Here is a 25387-nt window from a genome sequence, read left to right as displayed (position 1 = left end):
GGCTCAAAAGAATTGATAAAAGTGCACACCTACCACATCCCAAGCCCTTACACAACTAAGAATACAACTGAAATAAAATAACAGTGACTATTTTATTGAACATTATTTAATACCATATCAAAACACCTTGACTAATAGGGGAAGCTTCCCTTCCCAAGCTTTGAATATTTTTTTATTTTTTTATTTTTTTAAATTTTTTACTATATAAATACAGATACCTTTTCCTGCTTGGATGGAGGTCACCGGGGCAGGGGCTTTTTTTCCCATGGCTGAGGCGGTCTCCGCTTCGTGCTCAAATGTGGATCAGGGAGGAGTGTCTGTGTGTGTGTCTGTGTGCGCGCATTTGTGTGTGTGTGTGTTTTAATAAAAATCGGTTGTTTTTGTTTTCCACACAGGGCTGAGAAAGGTTCAGGCATCTTAGCAGGACACTTGTGAGTGGCAAACAGCCCTTCAGAATATGCCCCTGAAGGTGCCCCAGAGTCAGGAGTTCAAACCAAGACTTACTGAGAGGAGGTAGGGGAGGGAGGAAGGAGAAACCAGGGGACTTTTGGCAATGAAGGTGGGGGGTGTCCCTAGGTGAGGCAGGAGGGAGAAGAGAAGGGTCTCGGGAAATTTGGCTCCTCAACTGCCGGAGCGGCTCGAGCCAGGAGGCCAAGAGGAAGCAGTCTTGTAAACATCACCAGGAACACACATCAGTTGACACAAAATGGCTGTTTTGTAAACACTTGAAAGACAAACCTACGACGCCTTCAAAAACGTGACAGAAAATGCCCTTTCCTCCGCAGGATGAGGGTAGGGGGCAGGCGTGGTGGGAGGGGGGGGTCTGTTGTTTCCTCTTCCTTTTCCAAGGGGTGGAGGTGAAAAGGAGAAGGGGAGGGGGGCTGGGAAATCACCTTTTCAGTGCAAAAGTGTGACCCGCGTATGGCAGGAAGGGCCGAGTCCTTGTCAAATGGTGGGTGACTCTCTCATGCTCCGTTTGGCTAGCAACCAGGTCTGGCCCAAACATCATGGCGCCGCTGGGCGACGGCCGCCGGCTCTGGCACCGGGCACTCCTCTCGACCCAGGCTGGCGGCTGCCAAGGTGTAGCCCTGCAAGGGCAGCAGCTTCTCTTGGGGTGGGTTCTTGTCTGCCCTTTTAAGTTGAGAAGTTAGCACAAGCCCCTCATCCCCACCGTCGTCCCAGTGGGGTCCAGAGCCTGCTCAGAGGAGGTTGGGTGGGGGAGGGGAGATGGATGGCGGGACGACCTGTTGAGAGAAATGACAGGATCAATGATTGCCATGTGCACAGAGAAGTGAGCCCAAGTCGAGGAAAGCAAATTCTTGACAACACCAACCCAGAGGAAAAACACATTTAACCCCCACAAAATAAGGGAAGTTTAAACTTAACACAAAACCAGAGTATTCTTCCATGTGAGATAAGAAATCCATTATGGGTATTCTGACAAATGTACCCCATGTTCTGAAATGGGTAAAATACCCTTTCAGTGAAAGAAAGAAAAAAGGAAACTTCCATACAGGAGCTTAATATCACAAATAGGTTGTTAGTCAAAAATTATTATTTTTTTGCTTTATGGGATTTTTCCTGGAAATGGAAAATCTGGATTGAATTGAGGTTGCGGGGGATATAGGAGAAGCATCATGTAGATGCTATAAAAATATGCATGCAGAAGATGTGTTTTTAAACACAAAAGTAGCCTAGGAAAATTTGAGGGAACTGTTTCTGCATGGCAAGGCTTTTTGTAAAATGTGGTTTGTCAACCCACCAAAGAGTGTCACCTTAACTGGTAGACAGTACATCAACATGATACCCTGAGAACATCAAAGGCCCCCTCCTCATTGCAAAGAAACACAACACATACTTGCTTGGGCTTTTTTTCCACATTAATGAAACTCTGGCTTATTGCAGAAGACCCAATGCTACTTTTAGAAATAATTCTGAAAAGTATACAGTCGACTACAGGTGTCTTGCTTTTTGTTAACAGCACCAAAGGCTGACTTAACTAGTAAACAGCTTGCTGATGACATCCCTGAAAGGCTCAGTAGTTTGTAGAAATGTGTTCCATGTTTAAGTAGAGAAATTGACAGAGATTAACACATACAAGCAAATAAAAATCGGGGCATTTATGAGGGTTTGCAGCTTGTGCAGACAAGTCATATTCATCCACTGCAAAACTATTTCTGAATATCCTGGTTTTTACTCATCAATCAGATTTATCTTCTTGTTGGGCTGACACCTCTTTTAAGTTCTGTCAGCTTAATATGTTTTGGTTGTTTTAAAATTTCATCTATTGGGTAAAGAATGACTCAGGGGTTAGTTCTTATCTTTAAAATATAGTGTTGGATAAACTGATAGCGTTTGTTGATTGGTTGCACTCTGCTTGTTTTTTTGTAAACACTGCATGCTAAAGCTTGGTAATAAATAGAAGTGTGGGTGGTGTTTTAAGGCCTCCAGATGTTTCGAGAGAAGCTTTCTAAGCAAAGCCTCACCTTGGGAGAGGTCAGTAAGCGTTGCCAGGGTCAATCCGAAGGGTGTTCTGGGCAGGATCTGTTCACTTCAAACCAGGAATCTATACAACTGAAGAAGAAAAGGTGGTTATTAGACTCCACAACAGGGGAATCCTTGAGGCCAGGTACCTGCCCTAACTCCACAAGGGGGGGCGTGGATGAGGAGCAGCATGGCCACATGTGCCCAGCAGAAGGGGCTTGAGGAGGAAGAAGCATCCAAGGAATTCTGCGACCCATATGAAGGTGCCATGGGGCAGGTTTGGCCATTTGCGGGAGCCCTGCTGTCCCACAATGGAACTGTATGGGGAGAGATTGCTGAACCCAGGTCTTCTTCATACTCTACCTCTTATGGTAAATGCACAGGCAGGGCAGCCGGGCTATCGTGTCCCCCTGCAGGAGTTCCTCCAGGCAGATGACACACTCGCCTGCATCCTTTGTTAGGACATCATCTGCAGGGGGGAATGAAGGTCAGAGAAGGCGGATGAGCAATGAGGACCAGGCAGAAATGGGTTTCTACCCTCCTGTGCCACCTTGACAACCAGCCTCAAGAAGGAGATTGTAAGGGCTCATAACAGAGACAGAATTTCTCACTCCTGGATTTGTCCATGGGCTAATTCTACAAAGTCCCTCTTCTCATGCAACCTTGGTCTTGCAGAGAGCATGCCTTCCCCTACACTGCAGTTCCACAGGTAGTCATCTTGAGCCCAACAGTGGCCATATTGTAAACAGTCACTTACTTGTTCATTTGTGCAGATAAGAATCGTCTCCAAGCCACCAAGCAGGAGAGATCCCCTCTCTCTTTAAGGGCACCAAATGATTACCACCAGCACATCTAGATAGGTGAGCTGGGGACACGGGCTGGCTTCTTTGTACAGATCTTGAATGTGAGAGCCAACTAATTTGTTCCTGACCGCTCTCGGAGGGAGGACCTTACGAAAAGGCAATGGGATATCTGTCTAGAGACTTGGGACCTAGTCCTCATAGAGATGGTAAGCCTGTGTCTAGGTTCAGACTACTGGTAGAGCTCATGTGGTGGACCATAAACACTTCCTTGAGAAAAGGCATTCCTACCCACAGAGAGTTAACATGTCAGGGTGGCTTGCTTCTATTCTAGTTTTTATTACTACGTTGCTAGTCTCACAGACCAATCTTGCTCACGCTACAAGAAGCATCCTGCTGAAAGGGAAAGGAAAGCAAAACAGAACTCAGAGGGACCAAAGATGGTGGTGTGTCTCTCCAGACACATCTCTGGAAATTGCTGAGGTTAACAGAAGGTTTGTTTATGATCACGAAATGAGAAAAGGGAATAAACCAACTGCTACCTACAAAACAAACAATGATTGTGCTGTATGCTTTAGGAAGAAGACATCCAAGCCAAAGGAAGTCACAGGCAAGTGCTAAGAGAAAAGCCCAAGCAATATTTTCACACTGATTATCATTTCAGCTTATTAGTCACTTTACCCATGTCTTAAAACATCTTGGAAATAGTAGTAAACAAAATAATTAAAAGCAAAACAAGATTATTGTACTATGAAAAACAATCCCTCTGTCCAACCAACCATACAGAGCACCCCCAAGGGGAGGGGACACCCATCAACTGCTGTCAAATGAAAAAAAATAGCACTCAAATGCCTGGGAAATGTCTTTGCCTAGTGCTAAAAAGATACCAGTGTTGATGGCAGGAAAGTTTTCCAGGGAGAACATTCCATATACCCTGGTGGTGGGTGCTACTAAAAAGGCCCATTCCCTCCTCATCACACTCTGGACAGCTTATTATATAGAGAAGTTGCACTGTCTTGAAAATCTGATTAAATGTAATTCAGATATCATGACAAACCATTGTTATGGAAGACTAAGCACGGTTTAGTGTGATGTCTGAATTGGATATCACACTCCTACTGCAATCAGAACATAACATTACAAAGGAGTGTTTATTTTGCAGAACTCATTTTGATTATTCACTCCTCTTTTCAGGAACACTCACTCTGGGAGGCTGCGGCTATTGTGCTCTCTAACCGGATAAGCTGACAAAAACTAAGAGGATCCAGAGCAAAAGCGGTAAAAATCACTGTCTGAAACATTAAGCGGTAACATTTCTCTCTCTTCTTATATGCAGAGTCTGCATGCTAAAATAGAAATTGCCACCTGCGCTTGCCATGCTAAAAGCACCTTTTGTGCCACTGCACTAGTTAAGTGTGCATAAATCTAATCATGTAATTCTTTAGCTCCTTGGAAGCCGGTGAAGATCATTACTCGGTTGACAGCCCTAACAAATAGTGCAATATTCTTCTCCTCTGGAAGCCTCTGAACTAAACGCAGGCCAAAGAGGCTGCTAGGTTGACACTGAGAGGCATCAAAGGAAACCAGCATCCCACTGTCTGATGCCTGGAGGCAGTTCTGTGAAAGCCCTCCTTTGCTTCACAGCTCCAAAAATAGGCAACAAAGGTGAGGACAAGGGGGGGCACTGGATGAGTTGCTAAGCACTGCAGTTCTGCTGTTTCCACAAATCCCCTGCCACTTTTCCCACCCCCACCCCGCTGCCTGACCTGACACAACCCTGTGTAAGAGCAGTCTGAATGCATGGTAAGGGCTTATTGGGGTAGTGGGGTGGGGTGCTGAAGAACAGGGATCCTCATGATGGGGAGGGCAGCAGAGAAGGCAGCTCGGATTTAATCTTCCAGCACCACTGCGTAAGGTGCACCATCTCTGGCTATGCTCAATTTGGCAGGCTGAGAAATTTCTGCGTGGGGAGGGAGTGATGGAGTTGCCTTCCCTATCGCAGGCTGCTGTCAGGCAGGCTGGGGAAGGCCCAGCTGTGATGCAGAGCGACCAGCTCCTCCTCCTGACCTGATTTCTAGCTTGCAGCCTCAGGAGCTGCCTGGCGCCGTCTCTGCCAGCACAGCCTGGGCGGATCCTGTGTAGCGTCAGGGACACTGGGGAACTAATGCAGCCTGGCACCGACAGCTTGGAGCAGGTGCCGGTCAAGCCATTGCCCCCCCACACCCCGGTTGCTGGGCAGGCCGGCTCATCACTCCTGGGGGGCGGGAGAGAGCAGCCAGCCCCCTTGCCATGCTGAGAGCCAGCTGAGCTGCAAAGCAGTGACTGCAGCAGCCCTGAGCAAAGCCTGCACTGCTCTCTGTGTGAGAAGCAGAAAGCAAGCGAGTGCCCTGAGCGAGGGAAGCGGGTCACTGGCTCTGCAAAGGAGGCTGAAGAAATCACCTGGGGTTCCTGGTCTATACCAACCATGCATGCATGCACACTCACCCACCCAAGCGCTAGACTACTGCCTTTGCTCCAGCAGCAAAAGGAGGGCAGTGCATGCCCACCCCCCACAATGAGCTCACAATCAACACTATCTAAGAACAGGATTTGATACCCAGTACATAAAAGCCTTCTATTGTAGAGTTTCTAGTCCTTATGGCTGCAGAGTTAATTCAGAAGAATTTAAGCAGGTGTGGGGGAAATCCCAGAAACTCAGTTTGCATCTTTTGAGAGTGCATTGCGTAAAAAATGGCTTAGTACTTATTTTTCCAGGCAGCAGTTTTTAATACTTCTCTCTGTATTTTTTAGCACATAAGCCGACACAGTTCTGAGGAGCACAGGTGACGTCACCAAAAGCCCAGGCTGGAAGAACGCGACATGGTGTATCAACGCTCGCTGCTGGACAGCTGACCTCAGGTCTGGGCAATCTGGTGCCTTCAGCTGCTGCTTGCCTACAACTCTGACCTTGCCTGACCATTGGACCATGCTGGCTCGGGTTGGTGGGAGCTGGAGTCCCAGCCAAGTCTGGTTGTTCACCCTTGGGCTTGCATGAAAGATGCTGAGAAAGGTGAGCTGGTTAAGAACACAAGGTGGCAACAGGCAAGTCAGATGGGGCTCAAAAGCCCCCACTTACCATTGTAGGAGAGGCGGGGCTTGCTCAGACACATGATAAAGTGCATTTCCATTTCGTCGGAAGCCACGGATTTGGAACAAATGGGGCACTTGAAACCTACAAAGGAGCAAAAGAGAAGGACATGTGGATTAGAGAGGGATGCTGACTCTGACACCATCTTAGGAACACAGGAAGCCGCCTCCTGCCAAGTCAGACCTGACATGAAGTTAAAATCTCACTGAGGTCACATGTACTAAATGTCAGGCAACCCTGTAAGGGAAGGTGCAGCTGAAAGAGTGCCAGATTTGATTTCCATAACCAAACCAAACCCTTTCTCAGCCCTATCTGGACACGTCAAGAGTGACCCTGGGACCTTCTGCATACGAGCAACTGCTCTGTAATCATTTTCTTTGTGGATGACTTTGTAACTGTATTCCTAACATGCTCAAAAACGTCTCATGGGCCAGGCCCTCTCCAGCCTGGCATCTTTCTACCACAGAGGGAAAGAACGTGCACCTCCCAAGAAATGCCTCTGCGCTGCCCTTCGGCCGCGTGAGACAGACAGCTGCAGTCAGAGAGGGCACAGGAAGGAAGGACAGGACACGGAAGGAGAGAACTCTGGAATATGCCACAAGGCTTTCCTGAAAAACAAGAAGCAAGCAAGCGCAATCTTTTCATGCTCACGTATGAGCAAAGGCAGCACCTGATCCTGGATGCCCCCTATGAATGTTTCCAGAGAATTAGCCTAAGCTAAGGGGTTGCAGCAAAACTAGAGTCTTGAAGCATTTTAAAGACAAACAAGTTTATTGCAGCATTGTATTTAAGGGGTGACAAGATGCTCTGTTGTTTTCTCCCTGAAGAACCAGGACATATGGCTGGCCTTTGCCCATGAAAGAAGTTTAGTGCTCTTAGGAGGAATATTAGCAAGACAGGTAGAAAATAAAGTCACATTACGAGTCTTACAAATATCTCTATTTCTTACCATGAACATATATACCATAAATCTATATCAGGCCTACACAATTGGTGACGCACCAAGCAATTCCCAGCTTATCAGGGGACCTACAAAACTCCAGTGTTTGCTGTTTTCCTGGACTAGGATCACAGGATAGTTGCCAAATACCTGGTGGGCCACAATACATGACTGATAGGTTGTGTCTGTCTTTATGGGTCGTGCAAACTGTGGAGGCGTATTTTTCCCTTTAAGTTTCCCTTAATAACAATATTTTTGAAAACTCAAATTCATTTCACATAAACCTACAAAAGAGACATGAACTAGAAACACACAAAATAAAACAAAAAGTAAACCTGTAGAGCAGTACTCATTTTTATTGTGAATGCCTCACTTGAGCTGGGTCTAGAGATGAACATTCTTAGTCCAGTCAGAAGCAAAATTAAATGTGCGCTTCCAAGAAAACAACAGCAACCCCCTGCATTCAGTTGGCTACAGAAATTTTATGCTTTTCTATCAAACATGGAATATAGTAGTGCAATGGGTCCAAAAGTTTGCCTCTTGGACACACATCTCTCTCCAAGTGAAAAAAAAAAAGCTTCAGCCTGTCAAGTCCCCAGGCTAAGAAAGAAATTGCTGGACAGGCTCCCAAATGGGAACTTATTCCTAGTACGGGACCAGAGGAACAAGAGTAGAAAGAGCCAGGGCAGGTTAAGGTTAACACTAAGGACTGTCAATCAACGCAGTACAGTGGTACCTTGGGTTACATACACTTCAGGTTACATACGCTTCAGGTTACAGACTCCGCTAACCCAGAAATAGTACCTCAGGTTAAGAACTTTGCTTCAGGATGAGAACAGAAATTGTGCTCTGGCGGCGCAGCGGCAGCAGGAGGCCCCATTAGCTAAAGTGGTGCTTCAGGTTAAGAACAGTTTCAGGTTAAGAACGGACCTCCGGAACGAATTAAGTACTTAACCCGAGGTACCACTGTACGAATAATGGTTTCTGATGCCAGGTGCCCTGAGTGAGCACAGCAGGAACTGCTTACCTTTATGCCCTCTTATGCCTGTCACAAACTGCCAAGGAAAAAACTCCCCGCTTCCTTCACCCATGCCCCCCAAGGAAGTGTTCTGCATGGCATAAGCCTTTGGAGGCAATGGCTAATGTCACCTGGGAACCTTCAGAGATAACACTCAGCCTCAGCTGGATACCCTCAAGAGCCTTAGAGCTGCAACTCCCATCATGGCCTCAACTGGAGGGCACCAGGTTGGGGAAGGCCACTCTAAATAATGCTAATCCATAAAGCTACCCCTTTCTGCAGCTATGTAGCAAACATGGACCCTCCCCATCAGGAACTTCAGTTTTCAGGAACTCAGAGATGTGGGGCAAGAAAGTGGGGATTTCTACAAACTGAGCCATGGGAGGCTGTTTAAATATATTTGTTACAATTTTGCAAGATCAATAGTTCTTCTAGCTGTGGGATAATGAGGAAGGTCTGTTCCCGTTTTAAAAGCCCTCATTAGGATGTGTGGAAATAAGGGCTGCTAGCCAATTAAAGACTTTTCAGAAGATTAAATGCTCTGTTAAAAAGCAGACAATAACTTTGATTAGAATAATTCTGCATATCATAAAAGCTTTTGCATATTACAAAAGACTATGTTTATAACAGTTGAAAGTGTTTTAAGCTGTAAAAAAACCTTTTAAAGCTTTTAGTTTCTGTACACTTCTCGCAATATCTTTCCCTCTCTTTTTCACTTCACTAATATAGCAAGTTTAAAGTGGTTCCAACAAATAAACAAACTAGTTGCTTGCAGCTCTATTTATTACAATCTGCACTCCCCAATCAATTAAATCTCTAGTAACTTATCAATTAAAGGGATATGAAAATGAGCCTGATCTAGAATTTTCCATACGATAGTTCCAAGCTCGGTGTGTGTGTGTGTGTGTGTGTGTGTGTGTGTGTGTGTAAATGCAGTGTTCCCTGCACCCCTTAAAATCCACATTTCAGGATATGAATCTTGCAACAACTGTATGGTATACAGCTGTGGTTGGCAGACCTGCAGCATCAACTGTACTGCACTGTGCTTGATGCGGTATGATTTTTTATGGTATATTTGCAGACATGATAGGGATCACCTGATCAAAGTTCATGGATCACTCGCAGACCACAGACCACAGTTGCACAAAAAAAGAGGTGAGCTCAAAAAGTGGTGAAGCTAAAGCTACACAGTTTTAATTCTTGAAGAAGCATTATTGGTGAAATACAGCTAACCCAGAAGTTACAACATGGACACCTAAGAGATGCTGAACACTTTCATGGCTGACATTCTAGACACCTAAGCGTCACACTGTACAGACCATTTTGACATGTTAGTGTTGTTGTTGGGGAGATCATTTTCAGGGATGCCACAGCATCACTTGCAGCTACTCTAAAGGAGGCAAACATTTTGTTCCCGGTTCTCACACAGACTTGGAACATCAACAAGCCAGTGTGCCTCGAGACACAAAGTATTTCCATACCCTTTTAGAAGCAGGTTGCAGTCCAGGCTGATGCACACATTATGCCAGCCACGTAGCAACGAAAATGCCATTGAAAACAAACTCAAGCTGACGAGGAAGAGACAACTGACACGTGATATTGGCTTTCACCTGGGCAACCAGGAGCGGCTCGTTTCTGTCACCCAGCAACCATCCTCTATTTTTATAGCTCTGAAGCCTATCTTTTTCCTCCCAGATCCAAATGCAGATGTACACAGCCCTGAAAGCAACACACTTGCCTCAGTCCTTTTATTAATCAAGAAATCAACCAGTATGCAGACACGCAATCTTTTGGCACAAAGGTGGCTGGAGACAGATGCTGGCTGCCTCTGCCCTCAATGTCCTTGCTGCCCAGGCCCGCCAACTCTATGGTGCTGAGGCCTCTATAGCTCCCCCCCCCAAATGTCTGCTGGGATGGGACTCAGCCCCCCGGCCCCAATCTTAGAGGCCAGAGGAGGCTTGGCGGGATGTCACCCCCAATGTTGGGTGCAACTTGGTGCCTGTGCTGCTGCCATCTTGCTTAAAGTTCTGGTAAAGGATGGCACTAGCAGCATAGACTTGGGAAGGCAAAATACTTGCTTTGACTTGATGGGCCTACTGGCGAGTCTAATTGCTGACTTAGCCTTATGCTACACGTGTGTGTATTATTAGGGCTTGCCAATACGCGGCCGTGCATACCATACCACTCTTGACATCCTCAAGGCCTCTGAGTCCCTACAAACTCACTGCCCCCTGAGTCATGAGGTGTGTAAGAATGGCTACCCCTTTGTCCCCTGAGAAGTACAAAGATGCTGAAGGAGCAACTTGGAAGATTGACCCTCTTTCCCACTTCAGCTCTATCTGCTTTTCAAGAAACAGATTAATTCTTCTGGTTTCAACTTTTATCCAGATCAATTGGAAAAGTAAAGTCTGTCTCTCGGTGGTGGGCTGATCTGGGATTTTATTTTGATTTTTGGGCGGGGCAGGGAGGGAGAGACATGATCAGAGGGTGGTAGCCACAGCACATGCAACAAAATCCAAATTTATATTATCCAATTCCTGGTGTACATGCATATTTTGCTAACTGTGCGTTAATTGTGCCCTCAAGCCCTCAACATCCTCAGACGCAGTCTCCAGCCCCCTTTTTGTCTCAGGATTGTTGCTGGACTAATTGCAGAAGTGAAACAGCCATTGTCAACAAGGTCTGTGAGTTTCAGTTCCCACAGCATAACCAAGTGCAGCTGGAGCATCGGATCTGTGAGAGTGATTTTGGGGTAAGCATGCAGAGTGCATGGCTAACTACCCACCACCACCATTTACCTGTACATTTTATTTCAGGATAAGCTACCTTGACTTGTCACACTATGACTCCCAACTCCTGCTTCCTTGGAACACGCAAAGAGGTGTGAGCAGTCCAAGAGCAGGAAAGGAGATTCCCCTCAAAATGGGAGGGAAAGAGCATCCAAGAGGGGAAAGCTCAGCGCTGCTTTCGCCTGAAGTGCAAGTTCAAACAAAGGCTGCTCATTCTGCCACAATCTGGGATCGGGACACAGGATAAAAATAAGGATGCACATACTCTTTTTAAAAAAGCCAACAGCCCATGTCAACAGCATGCTATATTCCCCTAAGGGCAGGGCTAGGACGCTGCTTTGACTGACACCCGCAGGTGATGAGCACAGGCTGGAATGCTGGCCAGTAGCCCAGGGACAAGGTCTTGGCATGCCCAGGCAGAGTTTATTTAGGTTTTGCACAGTGGTGCCATCACAGCCACCACCACGTGCATACAGCCCACAGCAATGCTGACCTTTCTTTGGCCTCCGAGCAGGAAAAAGCCATGGTGCCGTGATATGATGGTAAAGGAGCCATCTGCTAAAGGAGTCATCTGGAGATCTCCATGATGGTCTGCACACCATACATTTCTTAAGGGACAATTTAAAAAGCCCCCCTGGATCAGACCAATGGCTTGGCGAGTCCAGCATCCGGTTTCCTACAACGGCCGACCAGATGCCTATGGGAAACCCACAAGCAGGATTAATCATGCTTGTTGACAACCAGATGCACAACACTGGATGGCAGACTTACATTCCAACAAATCATCCCTTTGGCAGTACATCCCTTGTCACGCTTAAAGACACTTCTGATCATCCTATCTATTGTCAGCCCTTTACAGCAGAAATACACACACAACCCAGTAGGTACCTTTCTGACTTAGGTAAACAACTACAGGCAAGACCCTGTGTCACAGCTCAGTGTCAAGAGCATACTGTTGTGTCGCAGGAGTGGGTAGAAGATAGATTTGGTTCTGCTATATATTTAATAGATTTATTTCCTGCTTCTCAGCTACAGCCCTCAAAGCAGCTACCAGTATTTACAACTGGCCCACTCCCTGTTGAACTTTCGGTGTCTTACTGATTTTTTTTAATTATTATTCCAGCAGGCATTTTAACTGAAGTCTGATTTTAAAGTTTTAACTGATTTTTACCTTTTCCATACTGTATTCGTTGTACGCTGCTTAGAGACGATTGCAGTTAAGCAATATAAAAATCGCTTAAATAAATTAAGGAAAAATCCTTATCCAATATACCAAGAACCACATGCTCATCACTGAAGCAGAAGCCGGCCTCTGACATTCTTTCCCACAAAACTCTCAGGGAAGTCACTCTTTCTCAGCCTAACCTAATTCATAGGGTTGTTGTGAGGCTAAAACAGAGAGAGGGAGAACTATGCATGCCACTCTGAATGCCTTGGAAGAAATATGAGATATAATAATAATCATAAATAATCGTGATGATCTGCCCTCCCCTGCTCTATAGCAGACACAACAAATGGATGCAAATGTCAGTGATTGTTGCTGTATTTTTATTGTTTTTATGTAAATGGCTTAGAGTTTTATCATGTATAAAACACTCATTTTAAAGTTATAATTGTATAAAGTGACCTCCAACTAAATAATGATAATTATATGTACTGTATATATCTTCCTATATACATAAAAATGTAAGGTGCTGTCACATTCCATCAATAGGTGGCTATTTTAACTGCAGCATGAAGATTATTATTAAAATGTGTATACTGCCCTGGACCCGCAGGTCTCATGGCGGTTCCCAAGATAATAACACAATATGAAAACACAAAATTAATAATCAAAATAAAAACAAAAACAACCCAATAACACACACACCCTATGCTGAATGTGTGCAGCAACATTACAGCATCACCCATAAGAATTGCAGGCTCAGGCTAACCAGATGCCTGTGTGACAGGGGCTGTGCGCAGACAGGTAATCTGTGATGCAATAAGTGATCAGCTTGTTGGGAAACAGCAGGCAAAAGAAAGCCTTTTCCAAAGATGTGATGGTGATTAAAGCGGGCCATTTTCTCCACCAACGGGATCTGGTTTATGAGCGAGAGATCTGAGGGAGCTTACGAAGCTCACAATTGTTTTGTTGCTCTGGGACTCCTTGCCTGGGCAGGAGATCTGTGTTGATATTGCAGTGGAAAGCCAGTAAGATCTGTGTGTACTAAAAGGCTTTTGACCTTTTAAAAGCTTGACTGTACTACATAGGCCTTTTTACATCAGTATCACTCCCACAGATCAAATTTACATTTTTTATGCTGGTATTTGGTGGTTTTTAACCTGCTGGCTCCTTATTCTTATTAGTTTTCTTGCATTCTGTGCTTCTCATGTTAACCACCTTGGATTGTAAAAGGAAAAGAACAACAAACAGGGCTGCTGCAACAAGGCACTGAATCTCACCCCATGCCCCTGCTTGCAGTAACTTAAGTCTCATGCCCTTTATGCCCCAGCCCTTCGCCAACACCTTTCTCTCATTCAGTACTAAATCTGGCTGCAAGTCCTTCCGGGTCAGAGATTCATATTGCCTAACAGACCCAGATCTTGTTACAGGCCACTGTCAGCCCTTTAGGGACAAAGGTAATTCAGGAAATTATGGACCTGTTCATCTTCTGTAACAAGGAAAATACTAAGCACACAGCAGAGAACAAGTAATTTGTAAACAAGGGGGTTGGGGGTATACTGAGCAATCGGCTTCATTTTTAAAAAAATATGTTTATTTTATAAGAGGTAACTTGATTGACTAAGAAAGGACAAAATATACACAATAATTAACATACTAAAAGAAAGAGGATCTAAGAGGATTGTTGTGGATTTTGTTATTTTTAAGCATAATATTCTGAGTAAGCAATGGGGAGAGGGAGGGCAGAGAAAAGAAGCACCAGCACCCTGTAAAAATAGAATTTATTGATATGCCAGACAGCTCAAGTTCAATTTCAAAGCAAACTGGTTTCCTAGAAGCCTTCATTTCCTGGATTCCCAATTCAAGGCTACAATAACTTTGTCATCAACTTATGGATGTCCCAACACCACCCATCCATCACAATCTTGCCTCCAGATGTTTTGGACTACAACTCCCACTTGTCCCATATGAAGCCTGATCCATACACAGGAAACCTAACCCGATTTCCTGCTGGGGGCTGGCTTTCCTCACCTTCTGCAAGCTCTGTGTAATCCTAGCAAGCTGCTTTTTAAAAGCTGCCGGAGTGTTGGACTAGAACTTGGGAGACCAGGGGACTTCACTGGGTGACCTTGGGCAAGTCACTGCCTCTCAGCCTAACCTGCCTCACAGGGTTGTTGTGGGGATTAAATGAGGAAGGGGAGAACCATGTATGTCACCTTGAGATCCTTGGAGGAAAAGGTGGGATATCTGTGCAGTAAATAAACAATATGTTAGGATACCTTGCACTCTAAGCACTAAGCAAGGTGGGTCCCCTTGACTCAGGAACACAGCAGTGGTGATGCCCACATCTTTCCCAGAACTTCTCCGCTCCTCCTTACTTCCAAACCAAGCCAAACCTGCATGGACCCCTGCCTCTGTGTGGAGAGGATCACACCTCCAAAAATAGCCAGAACAGCAGGGATCAGCTGTGTTATGCGAGCAGGCATATAATTTACTTCTCCATGGAAATCTTCAGTGCTAAACTGGAATCTTAAGCATGGATTTTTTGTAAAGGCCCTCCTTAGTGCGCAAAAGTGATCCAATGTCATCTGATACATACACACTGGCCATAGCAGATCCATTCATGCACTTTGCATTACCTACACTTGCCCTCAAAACTGCAATGCAAGTTGTGACCACAGTTCAGTGTGGAATTAGGGTTGGCCAACCAGCACATGTGTTTACAACAGCACAGCAATGCAGACAGGAAGTGACCTGTATTTTGTAGGTCCCTAAGTGGCTGACTTCCCAGCCTCCAGGTGCTAAACCAAGCAGCCAAAGCTGTCCATTATAGGCAACCTGAGGCCTGCTGCTCTAAACCACTCTAGCAGCACACAGAAACAAGCCAAACATGAAATTGCTTTATCTATTTCAAACTGACAACTTATGGTACTCTTTCTCTATGAAGTAAGCAGCTAGGGAAGCTCACAATAATAAAATTACATTAAAAGAATTTAAAAAGGGGTCTATGCTTTATTTATTATTACATTTTAATCTCACCTTTCCTCCAAGGACCTCAAGGTGGTTGTACATAATTCTCCCCCCTTCCCTTTATCTTCACAACAACCTTGTGAGGAAGGTCAGGCTTAGGGGATAGGGACAGGCGCAAAGTCATGGCTGAGTGGGGATTTGAACTCTAGTCTCCTGGGTCCTAGTCCAACACTCTAACTACTATGCCACACTGGTTCTGCCAGTACAATGTGTTTGCAGGAAGCAGTATCACACCAGGGAAGGGAGGGGAAAGAAAGGTAAGCAAATGAAGGGCATGTCTGGCTGGTGCTCAATAACATTGAGAAATGCACCTGCAAGGTTGTTGGCATTTTGTGGTGGGCGAAGAATGGTTGGTTCAACCTTGTTAAAAGGTTCAAAGCAGTGGCTTGATGGCCAAGGAAAAAGAAGATGCAGAATCTTTATCTCCAAAATAAATAAATGCTTCTAGAGAGTCAGGGGATATTTCTCCTCTCATGGAGGAAATGTTCAGCCAGCAGTGATGTGGCAGAAAGGCCACCACTGCCACAATTGTACTCAGGAAGCTCTCTTATACATTTTGCTTCTCATTCCTTTCAAACACTCCCGAGAAATCCCTCTGTGCACCATTAAGGTTTCAAATTCGCCTAGTGGGTAGAATCTCCCAGCTGCTGCAAATGCATCAACTACTTACAGAACTCTCATTCTTGAGACAAGAATAAAATGGCATCTGCTCAGCTGCCACCTGCTGAAAAAAGGTCCAAGGAGCTGCTCCACAAGAACTGAAAGGCATCCAGGCCATATTTGCACCACATATTTACAGGACTGCCGTATCACTTTAAACTGTTATGGCGTCCCTCAAAGAATTATGGGAGGTGTAGTTTGTTAAAGGCATTGATAATTGCTCAGTTCTCAGAATGGTTTAACAATCCATCCCTCTTCAAAAGGAACACAAAAGCACACACACAGGGCAAACTAAGGAGGAAATTGCTGAGGTAAAAAATAAAATACACCCAATACAACCAAAACTGTAGTAACACCAATTGCGCAGAGGGGGAAGAACAGTAAAAATTGCCAACTCACAAAATGCACAGTAGGAAAGGCACATGGCCAAGAAAAGACAAGGCCACATCCACACCTCTAAACCGCTGAGCCTCTCAGGCTTGCCGATCAGGAGGTCGGCATTTCGATTCCCCACGACGGGGTGAGCTCCCGTTGCTCGGTCCCTGCTCCTGCTAACCTAGCAGTTCGAAAGCACCCCAAAAAGTGCAAGTAGATAAATAGGTACTGCTTCGGCGGGAAGGTGCGCTGCTCTGGTGTCGGTGTTCCGTTGTGCCAGAAGCGGCTTAGTCATGCTGGCCAGATGACCCGGAACAACTGTCTGTGGAGCGGACAAACGCCAGCTCACTCAGCCTTTAAAGCGAGATGAGCGCCGCAACCCCAGAGTCGTTCGCGACTGGACTTAACTGTCAGGGGTCCTTTACCTTTACCTTTAATACCACTTTAAACAGTCATGGCTTCCCCCCAAGAATTCTGGGAACTGTAGTTTGTTAAGGGCGCTGAGAGTTGTTAGGAGACCCCATTTGCTGCACAGAACTACAATTCCCGGAGTTTCCTGAAAGAGGGATTGATTGTTAAACTACTCTGCGAATTGTATCTCTGTGAGGGGTCTCCCAATGTGCTCATTTGATTGATGATGTGCTGTACTCAGCCCATGCAGGGTTCGGGCCTAAATGTTTTACAGCTGTACATTCAAACCGAAAGCTGTACATTTGGATGGAACCAGGCAGCAGTCTTGAATCTTGGTTCAACATTACCTTAGAAAGATGCATCATTTGCAAAGCAGCGGTGCCTGTTTGGAGACACGCATGATGCCGTATTCTGCCCAAATGCAACTTGCCCTCTCCAGGGCAGAAGCTGAACAAACTTCCTGAAGGTTTGCAGCAAAGGTGAGCTGCTGCCAAAACCACTTCAACAGCTACCACTCATGATACCAAGGCCTCTCCGTTGCCAGATATTTGTGTTTAAAAATGAATGTGTACTTCATAAAAGTGGAAAAATACAGCTTTTTGTATGAGCATGTTGCTTTCTGCAAGGCAAGCAGCCCACCTGAAGATTGGGGAGAAGTGTAGCAAGATTGCCATTAGGCGTGACAAAATGAATGTATTGTCCCACACATAGCAAAGCTGGGCTTTCACTGCAGGAGTCATGTCCCCCTTCCATATTATGTCTACCTTCAGCCTGAAGAGTCCTTGGCCAGAAATGATGTGAGTCCCATCTGGAGGGCCTGAGGTTCCCCAGCCTTGCTTCATAGGAAGAGCCCCGTCTTAAGATGAGGGTTGTGACTCTCTAAATGAGGCAATTTTCAGAAACGGTGGTATCTGGCACACCAGGTGCAGCCAATGAGTTCACAACAAACAGGTAATGATCAGCTTGCAGCTTCTCTTGGCAGGCTGTTCATTTCCTTTCCCATAGGAAGTATTAAGCCGCACACACAAGCCGCTGCTTCCTGCAGAGCACAGATGCTGAAAACAGAAACCCCAGAAACGGCCTTGCTATGTGAAAGTAGACGACTCCTGTCTCCTTTCTTTTTCTGCCAAGGACACTCCTGCTGCCTCCTGCTCCACATGCAACCCCTTCTTCCAAGCAAGGAAATGCACAGCTATGCCAGTGGTATACCCATGTTTCACATCTAGTTCACAAAGCCTTTATATTTATTTATCCATCCATCTGATTTCTATCCCACCTTTCCTCCAAGGAGCTCAAACTGGCATGCCTTCGTTCCTCCACCCCCACCCCATCCCAACAACCCTGGTAGGTAGGTTAGGCTATGAGACAGTGACTGGTCCAAGGTCACCCAGTGAGCTTCACAGTTGAATGGGGATTTGAACCCAGGGCCTAGTCAAACACTCCAGCACTATGCTACACCAGCTTAACACTCTTCAGCAAATGTGCTTTTGATGGCTGGCTGTGTGTGTGTAGCTGAGAGGTTGGACACCCCATATAAAGTTAGAATTCTGCACATTATCTTGATGAAATCTATAACTTGATTATGCACCAGCAACCGAATCCATTCTCTAAATACCTATCAGGAAGCTTTTTACCTCCTTCCTTTCTTCTATAGAACTCAAGGCAAACTATCCAAGGGTTTTCTAGCAGAGGGAATTATAGGGTAGAGCACCATGCTGCAGAGGGTGCCAAAACAATGCTGTAGAATGGACCACTAGACGTGGGGGATGCTGAATTTTAGCAGCACCCAGGGTGACACTGGAATTTGAGAGCCCAAAATCCACCACTGTTTCCAAGCAATCACCCATCCCAGAAGCTGACCAGACCTGGCCTACAGTTGCTGCATCACGGGTCTTCAGATCATGCCCTGAATCTATAAGGAAGTTGGCACACTGTACATAAACAGTGGTAACTATAAACAATAATAACAGTGCCCTTTTCACATCCAGACCCAAGGCCAACCCTCTCTCCCGAGACCCATATCCATTCACATCTCCAATAACACCACCAGCCTTGGTAGTTACACAATAAGAATACATTTTTAAACAAAGATAACAGCTTGGATCCAAAGGTGCCCTTCCATTAACCAAGAGAGCCTCTTCTACTCACAGAAGGGCTGTTTCCAACTTTGTGAAAGGCTGAGAAGAGCCACTGCAAGTCCAGGGAAGTTATTCTCTGCCTGTGCGCTCCAGCATTTGCTGTGCTGACTGGGGATGATGGGAATTGTGGTGCAGAACAGTTGGATGGCGGCGGGTTGGCGAAGGCTGGTGGAAGGTCTTGCTCGAGAGAAGACTCCATACAAGTTCTTTTTTAAAAGACCTATTTATGGCTCACTAGTGTGCATATGCGGTTTCTTGTACTGTAAAGCAATCCCCAGTACACCACAGGGACACACTGCAGAAGGCTAGGTTGGCAAGTGTTGCTTCCACTTGTCCAACAGCTCAGCACAAGGAACCACCAAACGGGACTGCCTCAATGGTGATCACAAGGCACTTGCGGGTCTACAACTGGTTTTGTGCACTCAAACCTCCAATGCAAGGTAAGCAGAGCTTCCATCAGAGCAATGCTAGGATCTGGAGCGACACTGCTCTACACCCATAAGCTTTCAGTTACAGTGGAAGCTCAGGCCTTGCTATATCTCTGTGCAAGGAACCTGCATGGAAGCAAGGCATCTCTCTTGGAGGTGGTGCTAGCAGCTCCCCACCTCCACTCCTAGATGCAAGAGGTCAAGCTGTGGTTGCTTCATTCCTGCACTGCAGGGAATTGGACTAAATGGCCCTTGGGGGTCCCTTCCAAATCCACCATTTTATGGTACTTAGTGGTGAGGAAAACACACTCTCCACATGGCTCAAAAGCACCATCTCCTCTATCAATTGTGTGACTAAGCTCACAGGATGAAGCCCTGAAGCCAAGGTTGACCCAACTTCCGTTGCATACCATGGTAAATGGTATGCCTCAAACACACTGGCTCAACAGGTCAGATAATTAGTGTTTGTGTGTGCAGACTGATCTTTTTCTTTAAAAAAAAGAGAGAGAGACTTCCCTTGTCATACTACTCACTGGGAAGAAATGGCCATAACCACTTGTCTGACAACCTTCACCCATATGGATCCACTACAACGCCTACTGTGACTAATTAAAAAACAGGAACGCTGCATTTTTGGAGGTCTGCTGTCTTATTAGCTAGATGTTCACCTCTGCCCCATTTCTGCTGCCACAGACATCCAAAGAAAAGGTTAGTTGGCTCTGAGCAAACAGATGTTGACCCAGCTCTAACAGCTGCTCAAGGAAGCCCCACCTAGAGACAGTCAACAATTGTCAAGTGACTTTTTTCATAAGAAAAGTGCTAGATTGAGGACTTAGCCCCAAACACTGAGACTAAGCCCTTGCAAAAGGCAAGCCAAAAGCCGAGATGGGCTATGCTGTCCCTACCCAGCAGGAGGCAGCAATGCTTCTGAATACCAGATGCTGGAAACTGAAAGAGAGGGGCTCTTGTACTGGGGTCCTGCTTATGGGTTTCCTATAGGCGTCTTGCTGACCACAGCACAAACAGGATGCAAGACCACATGGGCCCCCTTTGGTCTGATCCAGCAGTCTCTTCTTATGTTCTTATGTTTAAGGAGGGCAATTGAGCAAGAGAAACCACCCTTGAAAAGTTGCTTGAACCCAGCTCTCTGCAAGTTCCATTTTAGCAATGAAGCCTCCTTTCAGGGAGGGGCTACCAGCTGTTTGGCTTATAAATAGCCACTTGCCTGGAAACCTGTAGTAAGCAACACACTTCCCTGGAAACGCCGGGCCCTCCACCTGTCTTTTAGGTCACAAGTGACTAAACTTGGGCATGTGCAGGCAGGTGAACTACTAGTTTGTGGGCTGTTCTCCTTTGTCAGTTTATTGGCAAGGCTGAGTTTGGGGAGTCCACCAAAGTGACTGATAAAGATGCTTGAAATGGGGGACTGGGACTTGGTCTCCCAGGCAAAGAATCAAGTAGTAGTAACTAACTCAGGCTTTCAGGAGCTTGATGCAGCAGCCTTGCTGAAGCCAAACTGGTCTGGGGCTGGTCAGCACCTAGATGGGAAACCCTGGGGAACCCAGGCATGCCACCTTCAGTAAACGGGGAAGAGCTGTAGCTCAGAGGTAGACCATCCGCTTTGCACATGAAAGGTCCCAGCTTCAATCTGTAGCATCAGCAGGTAGGACTGGGAATGCATGTTCCCCATCTGAAACCCTGGAGAGCTGCTACCAGTCAGTGTCGCCAATACTGATGGATCACCAGTCTGTCTGAGCTGATGTAAGGCAGCTTTTCATGAGTTTTCCAGAGTAAATTAATAAAATAAAATAAATACCCAGGGCGGTTATAAGTGAATTCAAGAGCCAGCCTTCTGAATGCTACACAAGGCAATGCTGCAATTACATTGCAAAGGAACTAAGGTTTTGTGGGAGCTGTCCACTGCTTTTTATCCAAGAACTTACAGCCATGAACACAGATATCTTCTGTCAGAGATGTAAAGGCAGCCAGTGAGGTGGAGATGAGTCCCGTGCGCTGTGACCTTCACAGTGCTCCCGCTCCCCCTCCCCCCTTGGAAGAAAAGCTTCCCCCTCCAGCAATAGGGTATCAAGAATATTGCAACACAGATACAGCCAAGCAGAAAAGCCCCCTGCTGTTCAGGGAAATATCAAGGTGATGGAAAGCATTAATTGGAAGATTAACCTAATTATCTGGACACAGAATACATGGGTTTTAAATAATTTCTCTCTGAGCTGCACTCTGTGAAGACGACATCGTGGCTGTAAACAATCTATGCACTCCACTTGGTCCAGGCAATTATTTTCCAAACAATACATGATTTGTCTGTGCCAGCTGGTCCACAGAAAATTAGCATCAACTAACCACAAATCTGTACTGGCAGTATAATATGTTGGTTCTGTGCATGTCTTGGTAGCCATACTGCTCTTGCAGAGGTGCAAAACACACAGACCAACTGAGACACCACGAATGGAGCAATATTAGAAATGGTAAAGCTTCTCAGTTACATGGAGCTCTTCTTTTGTAAAAACAGAAATATAGCATTGCTGCTCTTAAACAAGACAGGTCATAAGGTTTGGAGAGGAACTACATTAACTATGAAGGAATTTGATTGGCAAGGGTGACAAAGCAAAACAAAGTAGCAAATATATTTAACAGGGAAGAAGATGAGCTTGGAAAGCACCAGGACTCATCAGATTTGCTTGTATCATTTAGCCTAATTGATATTTTAATCAATTAGGCAGGCAACAGATAGATGACTAAAATATCTCGCAAGATGAAAGGGACTTCCTCCACTTCCTGACAGAACCTGGTTGCAAATTGCCTTGCTAGGAGGCACTGCTTCATCTTTACATCACTTGTTCCCTGCAGCACAGTGGAAGGGAAACTATGAACACACACATCAGAGTTTACCCCATGGAACCTACCAGGACTTGCCTCCAAGTTCACATGTAGAAGACAGGACTGTAAATCTCTGTACTCTCCATCCCAGATAATTTCTTTTCTCAGCTTCCCCTTAAAATGGCCTTCGCTAACCTGGTGCCTCCCCAGTTGTTTGGGGTGCTCACCTATCTAGAATTCTACCAGATGAGTTATCAAATATGTGTTCTACACACCTCTGAGGGCAGTAGGCCCAAATACCACTTTCCAAGGCCCCACAGATCTTATCTTCATTCTCTGTGTCTTGCATACTAACCACAAGTGCCCAGGCTCAGGTAATTTGGTAAGGAACAAAGAGTGAGATTTGAAAACTAAAATCACCCTCAATTACCTACCATAACTTCTTAACAGCTTACAGAGGCCATACATTCCTGCAACTCTAAAATCTGTTCCAATTAAACACAGCCCTAAGTTAACATGCTCCACAAAAAATCTGTTGGATTAGACCAAAGGCCCATTTAAGTCCAGTATTCTGCACATAATGGGTCATCAAGATGCCCAAAGGGAGCCCACAAGCTGCAAATCATTTCTTATATTGGTGAGAAAGCAAGTTACTACATTCCCCTTCTAGCTTTAATCCAAAACAGAGGGAGAGGTGGAGTGGGGGAGAATACAATGAAAGCCTGCTCTTTTCCCAAGAGGAAAAGAAAAATACTGTCCATTAATCAAGAGAACTACCATTTTTATCTTGTGAACTGCCCTGAGATCTTTGAAGGGCAGTATATAAATTTAATAAATAATAACACGGTCTGTTGGGCAGCTTTCTTTTGCATTGATAGGTGATGTGCCAAAGCCTCAGACCATACTTGCAAAACTGCCATAGCCAGCCATCCGTAAGAAAGGACAGGTCGTTACCTTAGTCTCTCCACACCCCAGTAATCACTTCCTCAGCTGCTACACCAGGCAAGTCACAGTGTCAATTCAACAATAGCTGGAGTGGAGTTCAACAGTTGAAGCGTTACTGTTATTCTATAGTTGGGGTTAAATTATTGTTTGACAATTCTATTTGTACAGTTTTTATTAGCTTCCCTGGGCTCCTATGGGGGGAAAGGAAAGAAACACCACTTAAATAGTGGTGCATCTCCTTGTATGTCTAAAGCAGGCCCCACCCCAACCCTAAACAGAAACAAACAAACAAACAAACAAACAAACAAACAAACAAACAGGTGGGCACTCCAAAGTGCTGCCTGGGCACAAACTGACCCCAAATCACTGCTGCTCCTGTCAAAAGGCTTATTTGCTGATATAAACTTTTCAAAGATGAGCCAGTCATTTTATGAACCTATAGTGTGTCAAGGGAAGTACTGTAACAGTACGGCTCTATTCTGCCTTGGTTAGACCTCACCTGGAGTTCTGTCTCCAGTTCTGGGCACCACAGTTTAAGAAGAATATTGCCAAGCTAGAACATGTACAGAGTAGGGTGACCAGGATTTTTAATGGCCTGGAAACCGAGCCTTATGAGTGGTTGTGAGGGAGTTGAGGGAGTTGGGCATGTTTAGTCTGGAGAAGAGAAGATCGGAGAGGTGATCTGAAAGCCATCTTCAAATATCTGAAAAGCTGTCACGTGGAAGACAAAGCAAGCTTGTTTTCTGCTGCTTCAGAAAGCAGGGACCCAAACCAACTGATTTAAATAACCAGGAAGGAGATTCTGACTAAACATTAGAAATAACTTTCTCATGATCAACAATGGAACAGACTCCCTTGGAAGCTGATGGGAATCTCCTTCATTGGAGGTTTTTAAAGATAGGTTGAATGGCTATCTGTCAGGGATTCTTGAGCTGTGATTCCTGCATTACAGGAAATTGGACTGGATGACCCTTTGGATCCCTTACCATTCTATGGTTGTATATTGTATTTAATGCTTTTTGGGACTTGTAAATGTGGTTGTATGCTGCATTGATATTCTACATACCATTTATAAGTACTTTCATAAATTATATAAACAAATGAAACCTACTTGCCAGGCCTTGAGCACAGGCATGCTTCTAAACATGCTCAGAGTAAACCTTTCCCTCACCACCACCAAGCAAGGACAACAGCCACCCTCACCTTCTTTAAAACAAAGGACTCTGAATCTCCAGTCAAGGGCTTCAAGTGTCAGCAAACTTGACCCTTAGAACCTCCAAGCGCAAGACAAGTTCACCACAGATAAGCCTACATCTTTGCTGCCTACCTAATGGGACCCTGGCCTTGGGTTTGGGGCAAGAGGATGCATTTGGGTCCCCCTCAAAAAATAAATAAATGATGCTATAGATATGTTGCAGGGTGGTATTTCATGCACAGTTTCCCCTTCTCCTTTTATGAAGAGCCTTGGGGTTCCCCATGACTGTCTGAAAGGAGGCCCGGAAACAAGACCGTGGGGACAAGCACACTCACCGCTGTGCGAGCTGAACCACCGGGGTCCGATGTGCAGAGGCAGCGCATCAGCCAGCGAGGCCCTGGACCCCAGGTAGAGCATCCCGTCTCTGTGGTGACCGCCTCCCGTCTCCTGGAAACCGTTGCCATGGGCGTAAGGGGTAGAGTCCGCGCCCGACCCGCCGCCGGGACCCCGCTCCGAGTCTGCTCCCGCCGCGGCTGTCGTGGTGGTGGTGGCCCCTGCTGCAGCCGCCGCCGTGTAGAGGCCGAAGGGGACGCTGCCGGCGGCGGCGGGCTCCATGCCCAGCCCTACGCCCACGCCGGCCACGGAGCTGACGGAGCGGCTGCGCAAGCCCATGGCGGGCCCTCCGCCGCCGCCGCCGCCCGCGCCCCGGTAGTGCCCGAAGTGGGGGGCTCCCCCGGGCGGCGGCACCGCGCTGTCGTCGCTCGACACGCCGGCCAAGGGCCCGCCCCGGGAGCGCCCCGTGGCCGTTGCGCCCGCCGTGCTCTGCTTGCCGCCCATGCCGCTGGCGGCGGCGGCGGCAGCGCCGTGGACGGGGAGGTCGAGCAGGGGCACCCGCGCCGGGGACTAGGAGCTAAAGCGGCCCCCGGAGCCGGGCATCCTCTCCCGGCCGTCGTCGCCGCTCCGGCCGCCGCCGCTCCTCCTTCGCTCCGAGCGCAAGCAGCAACAGCCCCAGCCGCCGTCCGACGCCGCGCCCCACCGGGCGGC

General features: G+C 46.4%; 1 protein-coding gene and 1 long non-coding RNA gene across 2 annotated transcripts in view; both read right to left on the bottom strand.

Annotated features, from left to right (window-relative positions):
• Window positions 1-25387, bottom strand: part of LOC310767890 — a 196892-nt gene that overhangs the window by 127035 nt on the left and 44470 nt on the right. The window lies entirely within an intron of this gene.
• Window positions 74-25195, bottom strand: ZNRF1 (zinc and ring finger 1). Its single transcript, XM_083625368.1, has 5 exons — window positions 24679-25195; window positions 6400-6495; window positions 2848-2953; window positions 2487-2574; window positions 74-1244 (listed from the first exon to the last, which is right to left on the bottom strand). The coding sequence occupies exons 1-4, from the start codon at window positions 25178-25180 to the stop codon at window positions 2517-2519; spliced, it is 762 nt and encodes a 253-aa protein (XP_083481494.1). The 5' UTR covers window positions 25181-25195; the 3' UTR covers window positions 74-1244; window positions 2487-2516.

This window comes from Podarcis filfolensis, assembly GCF_964270895.1.
Source record: "Podarcis filfolensis genome assembly, chromosome: 8".
NCBI lineage: Eukaryota > Metazoa > Chordata > Lepidosauria > Squamata > Lacertidae > Podarcis > Podarcis filfolensis.
This window is presented reverse-complemented; position numbering and strand designations above follow the sequence as displayed.

Coding starts and splice junctions, on each gene's coding strand:
- ZNRF1 (XM_083625368.1), bottom strand. CDS start 25,180: ATGGGCGGCAAGCAGAGCACGGCGGGCGCAACGGCCACGGGGCGCTCC. Junction 6,496..24,678: donor GTGGTTCAGCTCGCACAGCG/GTGAGTGTGCTT, acceptor GCTCCTTTGTAG/GTTTCAAGTGCCCCATTTGT. Junction 2,575..2,847: donor CTGTGCATTTACCATAAGAG/GTAGAGTATGAA, acceptor TTTCTTCTTCAG/TTGTATAGATTCCTGGTTTG.